The sequence below is a fragment of the Pelecanus crispus genome, chromosome 8 (assembly GCF_030463565.1).
Source record: "Pelecanus crispus isolate bPelCri1 chromosome 8, bPelCri1.pri, whole genome shotgun sequence".
Taxonomy (NCBI): Eukaryota; Metazoa; Chordata; class Aves; order Pelecaniformes; family Pelecanidae; genus Pelecanus; species Pelecanus crispus.
In genome coordinates this window covers 9473548-9496528 of record NC_134650.1, presented here as the reverse complement: position 1 = coordinate 9496528, position 22981 = coordinate 9473548, and the positions used below count along the sequence as shown (strand labels likewise).

The following is a 22981-nucleotide window of genomic DNA, read 5'->3' as shown; positions in this document are numbered from 1 at the left end:
AGCCTCACCTCTGCACCCGCGTTCCCAAAACGCAAGGCAGCGGTGCCGCAGAGCTGCGCGGAGCAGGTCACCTCGTGGGCAGAACCACCCCCGCGGCGGCTGCGGTTCCTAAGGATGCAGCCAGCAGCCAGAGGGGAAGCAACAGCAGAGCTGGGCAGCAGGGAAACGGAGGCGAACAAATGAAACGTGAGCCCAAACACTTCAGCTGACCAGAGACCAGGAGAGATGACCGGCACACAAAACAGATTTGAGGGTGATGCAGGTGGCTATAATAAAAATACCTGTGTTAAAATTTGTCAAATACTGCAAAATGTGAAAGGAGAAGTGAGGAAGAGAAGTGCTGAGATGCTAGCAAGGGCAGGTGGAGCAAGATCCTCAATGCGGCCATCAGGATGTAAACAATCACCTTCTCCTGTTGAAAGCTGCACCCACAGCCCAGGGTTGTGAACAAAATGAATCTTGCGAGATGCAATTACCTTACCAGAGCTTCCCAAAAACTACACCTCCATTCAGCAGAACTGAGGCAGACTGGCGTTCTCAGAATATCCAACCCAGATGGTGCTGTTATGTACTCTTCAGTTTATATCCACTGTCCATTAACTGAGAAACCTAAACTATTTTAAATACTCAAATACTTGCTCAGATTCCAAGCACGCTGTAAGCATCACCCAGACTGACCCATAAACTGAACATGTGAATCAGCTGAACATACGTATCTGTATTATTAAAACTTCATTCTTGACATACCCTTTATCACTCAGATCATTTAAGGAGTTGAGGACTGCAAGGCTGTGGAAAACAATCAAACTTCAGAAATTGTCCGTGTTATGAAAGATGACCAGACAGACTCATAAATGCCAAGATGAGAGAGATCTCCAAGGCTTATAAGAAACTGTGGGGAATAAGCTAGTTGTTTGGGATAATAAATCATTCACAGCAAGAAGATACAGCTTTAAGTTGAGAAGAACTGTTCAGAGAAACCAGGTAGCATTTGATCAGGGAAAAAAAAAACACCTCAGTATTGCCAGAAAAGACCTAAGTTCTTATAGCTAGCAGGGATGTCTCCTTCCCCTAATTTTTCCTTTTAAAAATTTCAACTCTTCTCAAAACAGGGACAAAGGAACATCAGAAAGAGAAAGTAAATGCTTTACAGAACTCCAGGAGAGCAGCTAAAATCAGAGCTGGAATTTGTGACTCTTCCTTACCACTCCAGCTATCATTTTTCCTTAATTTGAGCAATGCTCTTGTTGGATATGGAAAGAATGTCTGCTTAAATACTCTCAGATATATGTCACTTGCATGCAAAAAAAAAAGAAAACCCCAAACCGCACACCACAAATCGCAGGAAGCTAATTGACAGAGCAGAGGTATTTGCTTTACAAGCAGCTGGAGCAACATGACAGTATTGCCCCCACGGTGGAGCAGGTGGAGAAGGTTGGGTGAGCTCTTCACACCCGCGTCAGGAGCTAACCTGGCCATCTGACCTCACTCATGGCAGCACAGAAAGGGCTCAACCACTCTAATCGGCTACATCAGCACAGGAAACTGAAGTTTCTAGTTCAGGTGGCACTGCATTTTAATAGGTCTTTCCACACCAGAAAAGTTACGGAGGGTTTTTTTTTTTAAAATATTTATAAGCAGTAAAACAATGAGAAAAGCTCAGGTAAGGTTTTTTGTGGCAGTACAGAACTTGTTTCCCCAACAGCTTAGGAATACAACTGTTGCAACTTAACCAATTTTACTCCAATTTAGGAAGGTATTTGAGCACAGCCTTACCCTTACGCACCTGCATGAATATCAAAGAAAAACTCATGTCCTTTGCACTTGTAAATTAAATGGACAGAACTGCAATCTAAAAGAGCAAGAGTCTACTGCCACACTGACTGTAAATCATCTTGTAAGACATCAGGGAAACATCAGACACACAGAAGACAGGGCAGACTCCCAGTGTAAAACAATACTTTAAAATGCAAATGAAAGTCAATGGGTCGCAGACCTCTTCTGTGAATTCCCTGTCTGATCCTTCTCATTACATGCATCCTCGTATTGCCACTTGTGGCTTTAAACAGCAGCTTTTGTTCTCTTTAAACAGTTTCCAGGTTGCAATGGGAATTACGCCTTTTAGCAAACATCTGAATTCCAGAGCACAGGTATGTTAACATCGCCAGCAAGCTGCGTCCATATAGTTAGCACCTCTGATCCAAATACAACAGCAGCATTTCCCATGGGAATAAACAGGTTCCTGGAAGTCAGGTTCCCTGCTGGCTATGCACACACTTGACTAGAGGCTTGGATGCTGGCTCTGGACCTCCCCAGTTCCTGGAAAACCATCTCCTAATGGCATGGTGGAAGACCGCACACTAAGGTAAAAGACCTTTGAGCGATCGGGACAGTAGTTCTTACATTGTTCAACATGAAGTTCACCTCCATTCCACACCTCTAAAAAACAGGTACAATAATATTCTTATTTTGTAGATTAATACACTTTTGAACACACAGATGACTGGTGTGCCCCCAAATCACGTGACTAGAGCATTCAAAACCTGGTGGTCTCCACATCCAGGCATCTGTCCTAACTGCTGCAGTAGCAGCTTCATCACTGACACAAGCATATTGACAGAGCACAAAAACTCATGCTTTCAAGCAAACTGTTGTATGGATATATTTATTGCATTGCAGTCTTAGCACTTTTAAATATAAACATTTATATCTGGAAAGCAGAATATTGCAAACTCAGTATTATTCAATATGTTCATAGCAGCATCAGCTTCCTAAGAACAAAATATTTAGGAAGACAGAGAAGGAATTACAAACGAGTTACACTCTCATTTATCACCATTTGACCAAAATGTGATATTGCAGCTGTGAAACAGATATTGAAGTCACCAAACCTGACCTTGAAGACGTAAGTAATTTCAAGACTGAAGTGCGTCATTGTACCTGATATCCTGCACGTTTTTAGTGTGCCGAGACGTAAGGCTAACAGTCAAGTGCCTGAAGAGGGCAGATGATCTATGTATCTGTGTTACCTGACATATTATAGTTTTAGTAACAATACTTGGCACTTGTATAGCACCCACTGCTTCCCCAAATCCTCGTGAGACAGGCAAGGGTTGCTCTCAGAAGTGTTACAGCTGTGGAGCGTAAGGGAGAGAGAGGGAAGTGACTTGCCAAGGCCATTCAGTGAGCAAGTGGCAGTAGAGAGATCAGAATTTGTCAGCACCTGACTTCCAATCCCATGTCAGTCTGGTAGGTCACACTGCTCCTCTGTGGTTCATTAAGGAAGTTTTACAGATGACTAACTGGTTAAAAGTCCCAGTCCGTGTGATTACACTGCATGCATGCACCATTTGAAAAGAGGTCAACGCAACTGCTCCCCTCGTAATGCCCATTTTAGTTTTAAAGAAACTGAACACTTCTCTCATTTTCTCATCTCAGAATGATCTGTCACACTGAAGATACAATGACAGAGCTGCACTTTGCTCTGAAGCAGTGGAAATCAGAAGCAGCCACCACAGGAGCAGAAGCAGCTTTCATTTCTTTCCTGAGGGAGAGCGCTGATCTTTTGAGAGGAAAAAAGGATGGATATGTTTTTACACAAACTGATCAAACTACTTTTCATTCTAAACGAATACAAGACTGACTGAAAGTCTCAGGTGTACTAATTTTCTTCAGCTAAGTCATTCAAGTGTACACTAGGAAGCTAGCAGCTAATAAAATAGTTATCCAGGAATATCAGAAGGCATTTTCCTTCCCTGACAGGCCTTCACTTCTACCAGCTAAGAGCAAGAGCACTTACAGTGACATCTAAAAGGACTTGTAAACATCATGAGACAAGCCATCTCTGATATTCCTCCACCAAAGTAGTCCTTTTTCCTGCACGCCCAGGAGGCTAACAAGGATAACCAAGCCCCTTACAATCCCTGCCTCCAAAGGGGAAATTTGCTTACTTGTTTTTTCTCCCACTGGAGAGATCCTCCTCTGCAAAATTTTAGAGGCAGGATCCAATGTGTCAGTTATTAGGGATAGAGTCTGGCAGCTCTTGGGGCACAGTGCACGTGCTGTGAAACAACATAATGGAGGCTGCACTGGAGAACAGTCTCTGCATACTCCCCCCTTCACCTACAGAGCACAACTGCCCAATGCTGGCCAAATTATGCCAAAGTGTACAGGCTAGAAAGCAACCCCCCATTTCGAGGGGCTATCACCAAGTAAAGTAATTCCTCTCTCCTCCTCTTTCTTGGCCTGTTTTCTCACTTTCAGCATGCCATGAAAGTCTATAGTTGGGAAAATGTACAGAGAGGTAAATGTTGTACTTACAGTTGATTACACACAATTTTTTTTCCATCAAGAAAAGTCTTCACCAAGTACATTGATCCTGCAGTGCCCACCCGGAGGAGGACCGTCGGACTGCCTTGCCTATCTCTTCCCAAGTGGCCTCATCTTCTTTTCTGCCCAGGCTGCTAACGGGTAAAAAAAAGATGGCAGCAAAGGATGCTCTTAAATAGTAAAGTTTTTCTCTACAACATTTCTACCATGTAATAATCGATTTTTCCTCCTGATACATTGGCAACACCTGACAGAAGCAGCCATGATTTTTTAAAATTTTCTTCTTTCCAAGCAAATTTTAAATGCTTTACTTGCATCCAGCTGTTCCCAAGTTCATCTTGGGTTATAAAGTCAGGATAGAAGAAAAGGCATGCAACCTCCTGAAAACGGGTGTTTGCTTCTAGTGACAGTGGCTTTTAAAAGCAACTTTTAGATATGAAATGCACATTACTGGCTACATGAACAGTGAAGTACATTTTTAAAAGACTTGTAATAATGTTCATTTGAAGGTGAGACACAGGCACTGCTGGAAAAGTCTGACCAACTTAAAGTTTCTAAAGGAAAACTTGAGTGCATTCTTATCTTTTGGTCCAAGTATACCCTACCAGGGTGTTGATATTTTTAGTAAATTAAAAAAATGAAGCTCAGCTTGGACTCTCTCCTCCTTTGCTAGACTTCCAGCTCATTAGCTAGAAGGATATTACTAGGATTTTAGGTCTCTCTCCTTGAGTTCCTATTGCAACTGGACACCCCTGTCTTCCTCCATCCACCTAGTCAGATCTCACCACTAATTACAGAGCAGCTTCTTGAACAAGATAATACAGGACAGCACATCACGAACCCTTTTATTTGTCTTCTTCTTATGGGCGAGAAAACTTTGCATGGAGCTAATGCTGTAGACACCCTGTAAACTGGAGTTACTCCTCTAGAAGCTCTCATTGTAAAGTTAGACTGTTGATAAGTCTGCAAACAGCCATGTCTCTGAGCTCTGTTTTTTGCACGTGCCTGATTCACTATGAGCTTCAGACTGTGTAGGTCCACCTACCATCAATCCTGGAAACTGGAAGAATTAGCTCTGAAATTGCTATCTCGCTCTAGGAAGATCATCTTCCTTCACTAGAAGAAAGGAGGTATTTCTTTATCCTCTCTTCTTCCAGTCGTGGCTTCATACATTTCCACTTGTGCATCTTGATAATATCCTTGGGAACAGAGATTTTTGTCTACAATACCTTAATTACAATAAGAATTCCAGAAAATCTGTAATCCCTTAGTTTCTCAGTATCATTTCTAGTAAGTGTTAGCCTTTCATAATGTTTTAGCAAAGACAGTCTTAGGATTGCCAAAGTACAATCTTCAAATTTTTAAGTTTATGTGAAGAAGCAAAAGCATGAACTGAAATAGTTCTGGGCTGCAGAAGATGCATACTCTAGCATTTACGTTTTATACTTTGCAATGCAGGCAGGAGTGAAAACATCTACGTGTTAATATGCAGTGTTTTACAGTTATGCCTTGAGGCAGACACCAACATGTAACTCAACAGCTTCTCAGGAAAGAGCTTGCCTGGCTGAAGGAATCGCTGCTACTGCTGCTGCATTGCCTCTGAAAGAGCGTGGTACTGTGCCTTCCAATTTTAGCCAGTTGCAGAGCTTGCAGTTTAAGATAGTGGTTATAATTCTGATCTGTTTAATCAGAGAGAGGAGGTTTACCTGGAGATACAGATCTTCAGAAACTCAGACTGTTCTCGCAGTTTGCTGTCCCTACTGCCTTTCCGTTTTCTTTCAAGATGCTGGATGAAATCATGGTTTCCACCTGTCTCATTTAGGTCAGTGCCAGTAAGCAACAGAAAGGGTAAGCGTGGGCAGCATGTTGGGCAGTAAGAGTGGGCAGAATGTCAAATTCAACAAAAATCAGACATCTTTTTTCTCTGCTGCTTTTTTCCTGGACACTTCTTCACCCACTGCAACAGCAAACTACGAAAACATAGCACTGTGGGAAGGAAAATAAGTAAAAAAATAAATAATTTTTTAAGAAATCAGTTTACTCTAACCGATCCAAGATAAATAATTCTTCCGACCAAATAACTCCAGAAGTTTGCAGAGAATAGTATGAAAACCAAGAATAGCCAAAGGCTATCTGGATGCAAAACTACACAGGGTAACATTCCTTAGGGAGGGGAAAAAAAAACAGTAGGCAGTCAAGCCTACGCCTGCTGAGTGACCTTGCCCTGCTTCCAAATGATATAGAAGGGAAAGCTGCACCAGAAACAATGAATCCAGAAACTGAAGGACAAGAAGCAAATGGAAAACGGTACTCACAGACTACTTCAGTAACCACCTGGTGAGGACATGCTAAGTACCTGTCTCTAGATCAGAAAAAAAACTTCCAGGGAATTAACAAGCTGAACAAGTCAGCTGAGAGAAGGAACTAAACCCACACTTTCTACAAGCTCCTTTTTTTCCTTTGGCCTTATCTATTTTACTACCACAGCCCTGTTTAAGAAGCGTTTGATAAAAATGAAGTACCTCTGCAAATGAGTTTCCCAAGAAATAATGCCAGCCATGATACCCATAACTGTAGTGTAACACTGCAGTTCTCAGCCTGGTTCTCCCTACCAGTTTCCCCACTTTCGCACAGCATAGCAAGGCTTTATGCTGTGGTTCCATGAAAACTCCATTCAGACTATCTGCAAAGATCCCTAGAATTATATCACCAAACAAATAAAATTGTCCCTCTTAAAGTACGAGTGAGACCTGGCTCCCTGCTGACCTGTGTCAGCAATGAAAAGATGTATGATGACACTGTGAGATGTATCTGTGACATCACATTCCAAGACTATTGCATTACATCATTTCTGCAGCTGGCATCATAACATTTCACAAGTTTCATATTTGCCTACTATTTTAGAAAGGATTCTAAAAAATTCTCAAATTATCACAACACTTCTTCAAAGGTAGTTCAGAAAACTTCGCTCCTTGCAGTAATTTGGTACCTCACCATGAACACGCTTTAGGAATCACTGCTGAGCACCAGGCTGAACAATGTCCCAGAAATACTGGACAGATTGCAACCAGTGTGTGGATCCTTTCCAGGGAGTTCTTTATATTTGGTCCAAAGCTTTTTCACTCTCACACAGCACTCTGTTTCTTAAGATTGCCTCCTGCTCCTACTCTTCATTATTTAGCATAATAATTTCAGGTGTCTATGCTCACACCATCTTTGTGACACTGCAGCAATAGAGGAATGGCTAGGAGCAGACAGTTTTTTGAACAAAGAACATGGATTTTATGCTGAGTTTGGAAAAGGAAAAGCTTGGAAAGAAATAACCAGAAACAATAAAAAAAACCCCAAAGCTTATTTGCTTCCAAGGGTTGTTTTCAAACAGATTTACATGAATACTTAAGTGAGGTAGAAGACTTCATTTCAGAACATCACATTCGATTTTATTGAAAGAGCAACTTTATCTGAAGTATTAAAAACGCAAGTGATAACATACATAGAGGATCGCTTGCTTAGTCACAATCGTGATGCTTGAAAGAGACAAAATCACAAATGCTATGCTTGAAAGAGAGAAAATTAATAAAATAGCATTTTGATAATGGGCTTTAAAGACATACAATGTCAGAAAAAGTAGGGAAAAGGAATACACTTTGGAAGATCTGAAGTTGTAGAAGAGGCTGTATTTAGGAAACAGCTTGGAAATAATGACAGAGGTGGATAGGGAAGTAGGAAACAAAGGAAGAACCACCAAATAAGCCATTCAATCTAAATTGGAAGAGAGAATTTTAGCCAACTCCACAGATGAGACAACAATGAGAATAGAGGAGGAACAGTTTAATAATGAGGTAGAGCAAAAAAAGTAGATAAACTGTATAGTTCTTAACCAGGTTTTTTTGACTGAGGTGATGATTTTGGAAGAACAGATCAGTGATGATACAAAAAAAAAAAAATCAAGGCACAAACGCAAGTCTAAGCACCAGCATTTTTCATAAAATCTAAAAAAAGAAACTTGTAGATGTGAAGCAACAAGCACCTGCAAGTTTTCAGAGAAAAACTTCTGATGAAAGAAAACACAGAGACTTCTAGTAGCAACTGAGAGGTTGGTGAAGTGTCAGCTGACAAGGAAAGAGGGCAGTACAGCCACAAGAACATTCATGGTAGTTGTATCTTATTTAATGCACAAGGCAGTATAAACTAGGCAGACAAAGAGAATTTAGAAGATGAGGTAAAGAAAAGCAAGAATTCAATTAGATATCATAGTACCTAGGCCTGAGTGGAGATTTGACACCCTTTGGTCAAGTATGAAGGAAAAAGGAGAGGTGGAAAAACCAGTAGCCTTTGGTATGAATGGAAGAGGCAGAGATAGTCATCCCCAGCAACTGAAATAAAAACAAACCAGTCAGAAAGCAGAGAGGAAAAAACAACCCACAACCAAAAACACAATGACGAAAAATATTCACTTGCAATAAAAGCTGCTGAGAAGTCACGAGCAGAAATAAGCCCCTTGTTTCTAGCTTCACACGTTTCTAGTAATTTGTGAGGGTTCTAGTCAGTTGGCAACCACATAGAAAGCCAACCAGGAAAGGTTCAGAAAGCTAGGACAACTAGGGGTGAATACAAGAACAATCTTCTTAAACCAGAGTTTAGAACATCCTGAGGAGACAAAGTACTGACAGGAGAAGGGGGAGGGGGCAGGGAACCAACCAAACCGAAAAAAGGAAGAACTGCAGACCACCTGAACACAAACAAGAACAGCACAAAAGGAGAGGAAACAAGAACCTCCAAAAGAAGAATCTTTTCAGTGCCTAGTCTCAGTTCATAGTAGGAAGGGATTACAGCAATAAAGCTACATATAAGAAGAAACTGAAATGCTTTGCTTTTTTCCTCCCCCCCCCCTCCCCCCGACTCTTGATGAAACTGATTTGCATCAACAGTACTTTTTACTCTGAGGCACTTCTGTCCCAGGCTGAACTTGGGTTTGCAGCTCAGTGGCTGAGCTGATCAGCCACCCAAGCCCCATGTCATCTGAAATGTTGACATAAAAATTTCAGGCTCCCCCAGAGGCATACAGCTGCTTTGTGTGTCCAGGAACTGCTGCTAAATGATTTCTGTAATTCACCCAAGCACCAGACACACCCCTAAGGACAAGCAAGCAGTATGGTGCATTTAAAGAAACAGAAATACATAGCAGTGAGAGTACGGTCACTCAGTTTGAGGACTTATGACCTCTATATGCAATACAAGACCTTCTATAAAGCACTAAAAAGTTGTTCTACCTGTTGTCAGATCTAACCATTATCCTGGCAATTTGCCAACTTCATCTTAACCACATGGAGCTACTGCAAAGCATAAGGTAGTTGAGATGAACACAAGAATAGCAGTGTGAAATCTAGTGTCCTTTGACAACTAGGGGAACAGACTAGATAATCTAACAGCTTCATTTACCCTCCAAATTCTGCATGTAGCTCTTGGAAAGCAGTTTATACCTGCAGAAGCTTGGCCTGATCTACAGCAGCTTAAGAACCTTGCTAAAATAAAAACACTGATGAGCTGAGTTTGACTTTTATACTTCAAAACATTTTTAGGCACGCCATCCAAAGCTCAGTTCAACTGGAATTAGATGATGCATCATTTGTATGGATAGGAAAGACCCATGAAGATTTCTGCTCCATGAGAACTGCTGGAGACACAGCACCTCTAGTTTCAGTAGAGGGAACTTGAAAGGCGCTTAGATGCAGTACGATTGTGCTCAGCACAAACACTTAAATCTGAGAAGAAAAACTACATCTTTGCAAACTTCACTAAGTAGCGAATGAGTGAAATATAAAAGTACAATTTTCCAATTGCATCCACAACATTCACAGATAAACTCCAAATATGGAGTTCCCTGGATCAGCTACATTAGCTGCTTGCTGGTGACACAGGGCTAAAGCACAGCATTACAAATAGAAGCATAAGCTTTGATACTGAAAATAAATTAAAGTCCTGACATCGTTCACAGAAAAAGAGCAGTCTTCAATTAAGAGGTTTGCTATCACACAGGGCATTACAGAGCTAACTACGAAGAAGAGGCTAATAGCCATCAGTAGTATGTTACTCCACCTTTTTATAGACTGTCTCAAAAACAACTGTCAGAATTATGTCTGGAAAAGAAGACATCCATGTAACAACAGCAGATAAACTGTTTCATTAACAATCTTCTCTTGAGATTACTCAGAACATGCAAAATAGCATTTGTGATTCACTTCAGGTGCAGATCTAATCTTAAGCTCCTTAAATGTCTGCCACAATTAGCTCCTATAACTGAGTACACCACAATTCTCTTCCAACCCTCTCCATTTAGCTTCTTTTTAAGGAGCACTGGGATCTGCACTAACCTCCCTCATCTCACAGAAACAACTGTGCTGCTGACCTTGGCCTGAGACCCCCAACAGAGATCTAAGGAGCCTGCTTTGGCATCAAGGTCAGGATGCTCCAGTTAGAATTATTTCCCCTACCTTGTTATGGCAAAGGGAAACCAGTCACAGTACCATCATACTTAATAAGAACGCTAAATAGCAATGAGAGCTGCAGCCACAATTCATGCTATCTAATAAATACACTGACAAAGGCTCAGCCAAGTCAATGTGCTAAATGGACAAGCAAGACATTCTCTCCTCGAATAAAAATCTGGTTTATGTGACGTGTGAACACCTGTTGATAATCCACTTTGGGCCGTCTTTTTCTCCGTGACTGGCTTTTTGCACGGGTACCACCAGCACTGGCACCCTCCGTGTGGGCAGTCCTGCTACCCACGTCAGCTTCACCTCTGGCAGCCAGATGCAAGCTGTCACCTGGCATCTTCTTTTCTCCAGCTCTGCCCAAGTGTTTCTGTTTCTCGCGCTCATCTTCTGCTCTCCCTCGTCCTGATCCAACTTTCCATCCAGGCGTCTGAGAGTCATTTGACAGGGCTGGCTCCTCTGAGACAGTCTTTGAGTCAGCTCCCTTCTTTACTGAGGGCTCCTGCAGTTTGAGTCTGTCAAACAGCTGTAAAAGAACATTTGGGTACATGACCACCTTCATAAAACAAGAGAGGCCGCTTGTTTGGCATTTTTACGTGGTATTTGCGTATACGATCCCAAATCAGAGCTCACAATACACAATTAGTGAGGAATCTTTACCAGCAATAAATACTATGTTTTCTTACCAAAGTCAAACCATGACATAAGGTGAATGGATTTCTTGCATGCACATGAGTGTCTTTATGTGAGCACTGAGGAATTTAATTTGGGGAGCAGTAGCATTTAACTTTGGTCAGGAACAACAGAAAGCTATCAAGTGTCTCCATTAGCTCACTTTCCCCAATGACCTTGTAACGTTGTCAGACAGTATTAGAGAGATTTCTATCCCTGTGTCCTCAGGCAGGACATGAATTCCTAAGATAAGCGGCCTCAATCAGCAAAGAGCGTATACTGAAAAATGATGGACCTTTTGTGTTCCCCAAAACAAAGTAAAAGAGGCCATGCGGGTATTCTGGGAGGTGAGCAGACCAAAATCAATAGAAGATCCAGCAGATCCAAAGCACTGTATGAACTCATTGATCTAAGAATACTGGTGCTAAAACTGGAAAAGAAACTGCTTTTACTCTGGCAGCAGGCAAGCTTTTATGAAATACTGACAAATGAAAAGGATTCTTGGTTAGCCTGTGTCTTCCCAGCAACAGGACGGAAAACCAATCCCTGTGAGAGTGGGCTAAAGGAACAATGACAACACAATTATTTTTAACTAATCTTTAAAAAAGGAAGGGTGGGATCTATCAGAAAACAGATTTAAATGGCAGAAATTTGAAAGCAAATTCCTCACAATGAAACTGTTTAGAAGTTTTTGTGATGCTTCTCTGATGTTCCAAAGGCCCAGAGCTATGGCATTCAACAGGCACAGCCCTGTCACATTTTTTTTCCTTCATTGTTCAGAAGTTCATCTATCATCTCTTCAGTTCTCAACTTCGTAAACATCTTTTTTTGCAGCTAGATCCTAGAGAGTGTCTTGCTTTGGAGGCACATGCAAAATCTTGGGCTTTACGGTACCTAGGCTAGAAGTGACCAAACAGACATACCATTTCTTTGGCTGGAGACAAAAGACTGTTGCTCCATGAACATTAGTATCAGAGTTATGCACTGCCAAATCACCTGGCAGGACAAATACGGGCTGGATCAGTCACAGATGCAAAAAATGCAGAGAACAAATAAATCAAAACCCACAAAGTGTGCTTATAGAAGGTCAGCATATTGCACTAAGCAGTAGCAGCAACTATGATCTGATACTAGGAACTCTAAAGTGGAACTTCTCTAACACTGAACTATGGCCAAAGTACTCTGTGCTGGTTTTGGCTGGGACGGAATTAATTTTCTTCATAGTAGCTAGTACGGCTATGTTTTGGATTTGTGCTGAAAACAGTCTTGATAACACAGGGATGTTTTAGTTGTTGCTGAGCAGTGCTTACACAGAGTCGAGGCCCTTTCTGCTCCTCACCCCACCCCACCAGCAAGCAGGCTGGGGGTGCACAAGAAGCTGGGAGGGGACACAGCTGGGACAGCTGACCCCAACTGACCCAAGGGATATTCCATAGCATATGATGTCATGCTCAGCACATAAAGCTGGTGGAAGAAGGAGGAAGGGGGGGGACGTGCAGGAGCGATGGTGTTTGTCTTCCCAAGTAACCATTACGTGTGATGGAGCCCTGCCTTCCTGGAGATGGCTGAACACCTGCCTGCCCATGGGAAGTAGTGAATTAATTCCTTGTTTTGCTTTGCTTGCATGCACGGCTTTTGCCTTATTAACTGTCTATCTCAACCCATGAGTTTTCTCACTTTTACCCTTCTGATTCTCTCCCCCATCCCACCAGGGGGAGTGAGCGAGCTTGGTTGCCGGCTGGGGTTCAACCACAACAACTTTCAAAAAGGTCAGAAAACTGTTCCCCCTGCCCCCTCCCATTCAAGTAATTTTGGAGTCATTTGTACTAAAAGGAGGTAAAATATTTCAAATGTAAATATAGTTTTCCAGTCAATGCTCCCCTTTTACTACTTTGAAAAAGGAGATACTAAAAAAAACCAAACCAGAAAACTGGAGATCGTTACCTACCCGGGTTAGTGTGAGCTGAGGTTCTGCATAGAAAGCTTTGCCCATTACTGGTTTCCTGTACGTCTCATCCACATCTGTCAGGGCCTAGAAGAGAAAAGAAATGGAAAGGTCAAAATTAAAAGAAAACACGAAGAAGCATTCGCGACAGACCAGCTTTGTGTCATAGCATTATGAAATTATGCTCTCTCTGAAAGAAAATCCATCCTAGGAACAAGCTGTGCTGTGGAGCTGGCTTCTGAATCGTCTAAGTTGTACTGAGATATAAAAGCAACAGCAAAGCTTAGCATCCATTCTGTATCACTTGCAAAATCTTTCTGAGCCTTGCCTGCAAAATTCTTTCCTCCCCACCCCCTATTTCCAAACTTTTCACAGCCCCAGGCTCACAAATAGTTAATAGCTGCTTTTCCACCCTCCGTGTTTAAGATCTGCCTGAGATAGAACACAGGGAAAAGCTTTTGCCACTGACATCCCAGTGACATGCTAGTGAAAGAAAACAGAGAAGTGGCTACCACTATAAGAAGATTGGGTTTTGCAGAAAAAGCTTTGGAAGCTTCTGATACTCCTCATATTCCACCTTCCTGGGTTCTTATGCAAAACCTCTGAAGCTGTTGGGAACACTTCAAAGCTGCTCTCTCACCTAAAACCTCTCTAAGAAGGCTAGGCACCTCTCAGACGTATCAATCTAACACCAAGCACCACTTAAGTCTGAAACCCAGCACTCAGTGCCAGAGCAAATTAGCTTTATGAACCACAATACCACATTAATCTTCTCAAAATTTAGTTTGCTTAAACGTGTCGCAAATTTCAAGTTTTCAATATAGCAGTTATAAATCAAGGGCTGGAACAACAATTACCATATTCCAGAACTTGTCAAATGCAACCAAAAACCCTGTGCAGACTCCACGAAGCCCTTTGAAAGTGCGGATATGGACATTGATTTTTACACCATCTCGGACACAGCGATGAAGTTCCCCCAGTGGGCTGCCTTCATGGACTGAAACAGAAAGAGAACATCACTGGTCTTCAACAAAATACAGATAGATAAATAGATAGATAATATGTAGAAATCTACTCTATGTAGAAGTATGGCAGATCTTGGTACAACACCTGTCTTCAAGCAAAAGAAATGAGAACCCCCAGAGCACTGTAACACACTGCAGTTGTAATTACTAGACCACCAAAACTCTCCTGACAGCAGGGACAGCAAAGACTTTAGAAAATATGAAGGTTTTGCTTGACATAATCCATAGCCAAATCAGCCTTAGCTGAAAACCTTTTTGCTATGTTTCAAAAACATACTCATGCTAATCTTAAAGAAAAGTGGTTCAGAGGGAAAAGAAAGCTCACGGAAGCATAGAGAGTTTCACAGAAAAGACAAATGCCTAGTTAAGGCTACCTCAGATTAGTTACGACCTGTTAATAAAGTATTGTATCAGATGTGTTCCTTTTCTTTACAAGATTTCTGAAGAAACAGATGACTCAAAAGTTCTTCAACTAACCAAACTGGATCAGTTTAAGTTGATGAAAATGTAGTGTTTCAGTTAAAACTTTCAGTAGCCAGCTGAACATCCTTCAAAGATGTACAAGTCTTCATCCTTCAATGATGTAGAAGTCTTTGGCAAAGAAATAAAATTACTATAAGCAGCAGCCACCAATGAAACCATACTAAACTGCAGAACAGTAATGCTTTTAGTCAGGGCAAACCCAAAGGAATTCAGTAAAAACATACAACTTACCTGGCAAACACAAGCCTTATCTGCACACTAGAAATCTTTGCAAATGTACATTATCTAGAGGGTAGATATTATTTACTTTACAACTTCTACCCACGCCATGGTGAAGCCATTCCAGTGATAAATTACAGCTACCTGTTTGCTTGTGCAAACATAGCCACAGGACTGCTGTGCAATTCCTACTGAGAGTCAGGGAAAAGTATTGGTCTAAAATCTCACACAGTTCTTCATATTAATAAAAGTATCTGAGTCAGAAACGACCTCTCACCTTGTGCTTTAGGGACTACATATTCAAGGTTTGATTTACACACTAGAAAACGCATCCTGTGAGTGCAAAATGTTACCTTATGACAGCTGACCTGCAGTATTTGGCTGAATGGTAATTCTTAGGCACAGCAGGGAAATCTAAAGCAGTTTCCTCTGAATTAACCTAATCACATTTATTTTTTGAGATCCATTGTCCTCTTGCCAGCCCTCTCCAGCTGGATAGCTGGAGAAAATTGCTTTCACACAGAGCATAAGCTGTCTCAGTACCTCCCAGCTTTGCTTATGGGGGTCTTTTCATGAGTGTCTGTGCTTCCGTCAGCCTAACTGACGGTGAATTTATGTTCTGAATTCACAGGTCCATCACGGGAACCACAGATGACACCATCACTACTACATCAGATTGATGCTTTTAATCAGATAACAGTATTTTTTCTAACCAACCCTGAGAATTTACAGGATCACTTTACATTTAGATTTTTTAGGTTTTAGATTCCTATGCTCCTTTTACACAGAACTTTATCTACAACTTCTTATAAAAATCCAAGTACAATCTTTATTTCCAACTATGCCTTTGCTTGTCGGCACCCCATTAGGCCTCACGGAAAACACCACTCTACCGAATCTAGACGATACATGCTCTTCCCACTTTTCCTTGCTGCGTAAGGTTCCAGCTTCACCAGGGCAAACCTCCAACTTCACCTGATCAAAAGGGCAGAACACATCATCCAAAAACCTTTCAACAATCTGATATCCACTTCTCAGAAAAAATAAAACCAGCAACTCAGGGAATTTATTTTTGCAACATACCTCTTCTGCAAGCATCAAAGCCTGTAATGACCAGGCTCTGCATGCAGCTAGATTTGCCTGTGGCTTTTGATGCTGTTAAGTACCAGTATTAACAATTTTTCAATCCATAGGGAAAAGAGTTACCTAGTTGGTTCTGTACTCAAAATGCAATCCCTATTTGTATAAAACAAGCATACGCTTAATACCAGGATTCTGAAGATGACTTGAAAACTACTATAAGCCAGAGGGCAAGTACCCCAGGAAGGAGAAAATAAAGATCCAAACTCTGGTTAAGTTCAAGTCCCTGTCTTCACGGTAGACTTTATTAACAGGCAAGATTAAAAAAAAAAAAAAAAAAAAGAGCAAAGCAAGTCAGAACAGTTGAAATAACTCAGAACACTATCAAATGCCTTTCTAACTGCTCTGCAGTAACCACTTGCACGAGGTCTGTAAATGAAAAGTAATTAGAAATAGCTTCTCCTAAACTGATCCAAAACAGGCACTGCTAAAGCAGCTTCCTTTTTACTTTCATGGCCACTGAAACCACTCCTCATGACAAGCAAAATTTTTGCTCCATTTTACATTTCTGACACACTGAATTTAAGGAACACATCACACCCTGTCACAGCTACCTGGGAGCACAGCATCACAACTGTGGGATGCAGTAAACCACGTATCACACTTACTTTCAGAGGCAGCTACCACTCTAGAATCCAAGCTTAAAATGCTGGCCCACCTGCTATGCAGACAGGCCCCCTATTTACAGGGAAAGTACACAATTTATGCTATAAATTATTCTTAAAACTCTCCAGACTGCTGAACAGCACTTTGTATGTCAATTGTGCCAGTCTTCTTCAAAGTCTACGCTGTCCAGCCTTCGATGGCTGGATATTAAATATGTGCTCTTAATGGAAGCATGTAATTTATTTGCTAGACCACCAGTAAAGTTAATTTTTTTACAGAGGTTTTTTTCAATTTCCATCAAAGTAATCCAAATACAGATTATTTGTATTAAGATCCTAAACAAATATTTAAGGTTAATTGTTTTGGAAGTCCTACACCAAGAGAAGCTCTGCATTTGTGCAGGATGCTAAGTTGACATGATATTCAGGATCATGCGGCACCTATGGCAACAAATATATTAGGTTTTGGTGTCTCAGCAAGAAAAAAGCTCTGCTTTGGGCATTCCGAATTGAACATTTGGGGCTTTGCCTTTTTAGAAAAAGAGCAGTAAGGTGATGCTGGTGATTAGAAGAGATACTTTGATTCCAATAAACACCCAGTATTTTTAATTAAGTGCACTAAAGTTACATCTCATTTGATAGCAATGCTGTTTGGTTCTTGCTGTAGGTGTGTAAGCTGCACCCTTTAATGTTTAGGTGCTATTACCCTGACCACACACAGAAATTTAGACAGGAAACTCGTATCATCATCAGAGATGATGAATTAAGCACCATCACAGCTGCCTCCCACCTCAACCCACTGTTCTGTCATCACATTACCAGAAATGGCAGCACTGTATTTACGTCCCCAGGATGTACAGTGAGTAACCAAGACACAGCAGCGTGTTACAGACATGCTGCGGTTATGATTTAACTACAACGGATGGATTTAACTGCACGGACTCAAATCTGATTCCTGGTTTAAAGAGTACTTTTGAAAGCATGGCAATTTCTCATCCGGTTTTCCTTAAAATCAAGAGGGTGACCGTAATTAGCCAAATAACAGAGGAGAACATCAGTGTAACAGCATCAGTGCCACCTCTGAGCAAGCAGTTCCGAAACGCACCGTTCCTCATTTCTGCGCGCAATTTTCCCAGCCTTTCACCTAGCACGCAGGTATTTTCCGCCCAAACTCCACCACCCCCCCGCCCCCCGACCCACCCACACCCCGCTGCCACCCAGCCGCTTCCTTGGGCCGCCGCTCTGTTCAGCCCTCCGGGCTCCCCCAAACTCCGTCCCGACTCCACACCTGCGGCCACGTCCGAGCCCAGGCCGCAGCCCTCAGCCCCCACAGCCTTCTGCTCCACCGCCCCGCACCCCGGCCCCCGCCCCCGGCTGCCTCCCCAGCCCGTACTCGGCCCCCGCCTCGCCCCCTTCCCCAGCCTGCCGCCTCCCCCCGCCTCCCCCTCGGCCCCCCGCGCCCTTACGGGGCATCCTGGTGAGGACGTTGCGCGGCGCCCGCCGGCGCCGGGCCGCCGCGCCGCCCTCGGCCGCCTCCTGCTCGGGGCCCGCGTTGACCATGAGGCTGCGGAGGCGCTGGATGCGCTCGGGGTCGGCGGCGGGCGGGCCGCGGCGGGCGGCGCGGGCGGCGGCCGGGCCGCGGCGGGCGGGAGCGGAGCGGCGGCCGCGCGGGCGGAGCAGGCCGCGCTGGAAGCTCTCGTACTCGGCGAGGTTGTTGAAGCAGGGCGCGGCGGGGAAGGGCAGCGGCGTGCTGGCGGAGTACAGCGCCAGCAGCGGGTCGAAGCGGCTGGAGCTGACGTCCAGGCGGCTGGGGCTGGGGGAGCGCTCGGCCCCGGGCCGGCGGCGGGGGCGCCGCTGCTCCGCGCCGCCCGCAGCCCCCTCGCCCTCCTCCATGCCGGGCTGCGGGCAGCGGGACCGCCCGCCGCCGCTAGGGGCCGCCGCTAGGGGCCGCCGCCGCGCCGCACGGCCAGGCGCCGCGGCCGCACAAGCTAAGCAGGTTCCGGGCGGCACGGCGCGGGGAGGGGAGACCGCGGGGCACCGCCCGCGCCCCGGACGGGCCCCGAAGGGGCGGAGCTGCCTCCGCCGGGGTGCGGGACGGGGGGGCCTATAGGAAGGATGGGGCAATCTTTTTAGCAAGGCCTGTTGTGACAGGACAAGGAATAATGGCTTTAAACTAAAGGAGGATAGATTTAGACTGGATATAAGGAAGAAATGTTTTACACTGAGGGTGGTGAGGCACTGGCACAGGTTGCCCAGGGAGGCGGTGGAGGCCCCATCCCTGGAAACATCCCAGGCCAGGTTGGACGGGGCTGTGAGCACCCTGCTCTGGTTAAAGCTGTCCCTGTCACTGCAGGGGGTTGGGCTGGATGAGCTCTAAAGGTCCCTTCCAACCCAAAGCATTCCATCATTCTATGACGGTGTGGACACCCCGGCCTTACTGCGGTTTCCCTCCTCGCTGCATCCTCAGCTAACTCCCGGGTGCGACTCCACCGCTGGTCTCTGTACTGGGGCCTCCCTCTGCAGCCCAGCCTGGAATCCCCCGGCTGCTCCGGGGGTGCTCCCCCAGCAGGGACCTCGCTCCACCTGCCCTGGGCCCCAGGCAATGAAATGGCACCAGGGCAAAAGGAGGTTGCAATAGAAGTCCGTAAAAGGGTATACGGTGCAGAAACATTTCTCCCAAGAAAAGCAAGGCAACGTGCGTCAGTGCTGCAGCATGGTTGTACTGTGATGGATTCCTCCGCCTACCATGAATCTTTCATAGCTGGTCCCTGTACGTTTAATGCTTCTGTTATGGCAATACAACATCAGCCAGAGGTGGCTGACGAGCTTCAGAGGAAACACCTATTTCTTCACTGGGTCACAGTACGGGACTGCTGCAGCTATAGAGATACTGGGAGCTGGGGGTGTTGGTCGACAGCCGGCTGAACATGAGCCAGCAGTGTGCCCAGGTGGCCAAGAAGGCCAACAGCATCCTGGCTCGTGTCAGGATAGTGTGGCCAGCAGGAGCAGGGAGGTGATTGTCCCACTGTACTCGGCGCTGGTGAGGCCGCACCTCAAATACAGCGTCCAGTTTTGGGCCCCTCAGCACAAGAAAGGCATTGAGGTGCTGGAGCGTGTCCAGAGAAGGGCAACAAAGCTGGTGAAGGGTCTAGAGCACAGGGCTGATGGGGAGCAGCTGAGGGAGCTGGGGTTGTTTAGTCTGGAGAAGAGGAGGCTGAGGGGAGACCTTATCGCTCTCTACAACTCCCTGAAAGGAGGTTGTAGTGAGGTGGGTGTTGGTCTCCCAAGTAGTTAGTGATAGGACAAGAGGAAATGGACTCAAGCTGCGCCAGGGGAGGTTTAGATTGGATATTAGGAAAAATTTCTTCACCGAAAGGGTAGTCAAGCATTGGAACAGGCTGCCCAGAGAGGTGGTGGAGTCACCATCCCTGGCAGTGTTCAAAAAATGTGTAGACATGGTTTAGTGGGCATGGTGGTGTTGGGTTGATGGTTGGACTGATGATCTTAGAGGTCCTTTCCAACCTTGATTCCTAGTTTTACTTTCATTAAAAAAATAATCCAGCCACCAAGCCAGGAAACATTAAATTAATTATTACTCTACCCTTAATTGCTTTAGCGGTGGACTTGGTAGTGTTAGGTTAATGGTTGGACTGGATGATCTTAAAGGTCTTTTCCAACCTAAACGATTCTATGATTCTATACCTATAAGCACAGGCACAGGACACAGGTCAAGCTGTGTGTACCACTAACACCAGTCTAGTTCTTGAACCTTGGGAAGATTGATTTTCCCCTACAGCTACAAAGTCATATATATGACTTTATGCATGAGGATACCACAGGGACCTTCTCCCTCTAACATTTATATTAATACAAATTAAAGGCCATGGCTGCACAGATAATCCATATCTTGGTTCCAAGGTCTGCATCCATATGTAAACAGGTATGTTTACTTATTACATATTATTGTAAGGATGAGTTAATTAGAAAACACTTGGAGGATAAGACCTAATATAGACCCATTTTTTATACACACAATATAGATACGTTCTACAATATATCAATTTATGTATCAGGTAATCATAATATATACGATAAAAACCCTACATAATACTTTCCAAGTATGAATCATGGTTACCAAAATTTTTTTCCCGCTCTTAACTCAGACCGCAAAATCAAAATGTTACTACATCTGGAACAGTTGCTTTACATGTAATGTCTGAAGTCAGGCAACAGATAGTAACATATGGCATATCGAAGTCAAGTAAATTACATTTGCGTTACAAGACAAAAACCAACCAGAAGATAGGAAGTTCTTAGTGGTAAATGACTGGTGCAATGATTCATTCAGAGTCATCACCTCACAATCCCTCACATCCTCTTCCTGGGACTTACACAGCCCATTCTACAAACTAAAAATGATGCATATTCTCTCATTGCATGTACTTCTCAGTATTAGCCCACAGCAGTAGAGGGGAAGTGCTGTGCTATTACAAATGCATAGACTCATTGTTTAATCTCAAGTACAAACTGCAAAGTAGTAGTTTACGCCAGTACCTGTTTAGTGTTTCCAAAGAAAAAAAAAAAAAAAAACAAATGCACGTTGCCTTAAATGTGTTAAGTTCTTCCTGCAGGAAAAGAGAAATGGACAGCACGCTGCTATCCAGATTCATGGGAAACTAACTCAGTACTGACCTTCAGTCACATTTGATTCTTTCTATTTGTACGGAGTCCCAACTGCTATCTCTCCCTTAGCCACAGCTTGCCAGATTACTGTTCTAGCACCATGTTTTTGAAACCAGTATGGTTAAAAGCAGTAATAGCCACCTTATAAATACCTATTAGATCATTATAATTGTATTTCTATACTGAAATAGTTTATTTCCCTTAAATTCCCGTTACACTGGGACAAGCCCCTTTACATTAGCAGAAATATTTCTGATTGAGTTTGCACAATTTAACTGTGTTGACAAAGGGTCTTAACTGATAGTTAAATGAGAAGAAAACTGTTCATAGACCAGGCAACACACACTCCTGCTTCACTCTAACTAACATGTGTTGTCAGGACTGCTACGTCTGTGTCATCCCCAGGAAAATCAGAGAACAGCAATACAAGTTCTTAGCAGCCTCTTTGCAGGCACCAGAAATGCTGCCCTGTGTTGCCTTTCACTCTGCTGCACAGTAGGAGATAGATGACTTCCCAGGCCACATGTGCTGTTTTTGGCTGGGACAGAGTTAATTTTCTTCACAGCTGCTAGTAAGGGGCTATATTTTGGATTTGTGCTGGAAACAGTCTTGATAACACAGGGATGTTTTAGTTGTCGCTGAGCAGTGCTTACACAGAGTTGAGGCCCTTTCTGCTTCTTACCCCACCTATGAGTAGGCTGGGGGTGCACAATAATTTGGGAGGGGACACAGCTGGGACAGCTGACCCCAGCTGACCCAAGGGATAGTCCACAGCATATGGTGTCATGCTCAGCATATAAAGCTGGCGGAAGGAGGAGGAAGGGGGGACGTTTGGAGTGATGGCATTTGTCTTCCCAAGTCACCATTACATGTGATGGAGCCCTGCTTTCCTGGAGATGGCTGAACACCTGCCTGCCGATGGGAAGTAGTGAATTAACTCCTTGTTTTGCTTTGCTTGCATGTGCTGCTTTTGCTTTACCCATTAAAGTGCCTTTATCTCAACCCATGAGTTTTCTCACTTTTACCCTTCTGATTCTCTCCCCCATCCCACTGTGGAGTGAGCGAGCGAGCGGCTGGGTGGTGCTTGGTTGCCAGCTGGGGTTAAACCACGACACCACAGAAGATGAGAGCACAATGTCTACCCATGTCCTAACAGAATTCAAGTCTGTACAGTATCTTTATTATTAACTTCACTGTTTGGAACTTTCACCAATTACTAGTAAAAGTCCCAGGAATGAGAAAGGCCAAGTAATAAACACAGCAGGGAAGAAATTTTGTTTGTTTGTTTTTTTAAAGTATAAAAATCCTGTACTGTTTACAAATGCTTTTAAAATCAGTCATAGGAAACTGCTGGGCTACTCAATTTCCTTTCTGTAAGGATCA

At 43.7% G+C, this 22981-nt stretch overlaps 1 protein-coding gene across 1 annotated transcript; it reads right to left on the bottom strand.

Annotated features, from left to right (window-relative positions):
- Positions 1 to 10947: 10947 nt before the first annotated feature.
- Positions 10948 to 18808, bottom strand: LSM11 (LSM11, U7 small nuclear RNA associated). Its single transcript, XM_075715754.1, has 4 exons — positions 18382 to 18808; positions 14301 to 14440; positions 13447 to 13530; positions 10948 to 11352 (listed from the first exon to the last, which is right to left on the bottom strand). The coding sequence occupies exons 1-4, from the start codon at positions 18806 to 18808 to the stop codon at positions 10948 to 10950; spliced, it is 1056 nt and encodes a 351-aa protein (XP_075571869.1).
- Between the last annotated feature and the right edge of the window lie 4173 nt (positions 18809 to 22981).

Excerpts from the sequence above, each read along its gene's own strand:
- LSM11 (XM_075715754.1), bottom strand. The coding sequence starts at position 18,808 with ATGGAGGAGGGCGAGGGGGCTGCGGGCGGCGCGGAGCAGCGGCGCCCC. Across the intron at positions 14,441-18,381 it reads CGTCCTCACCAGGATGCCCC|TCCATGAAGGCAGCCCACTG; the intron begins GTAAGGGCGCGG and ends TTTCTGTTTCAG. Across the intron at positions 11,353-13,446 it reads CTCAGCTCACACTAACCCGG|CTGTTTGACAGACTCAAACT; the intron begins GTAGGTAACGAT and ends GTTCTTTTACAG.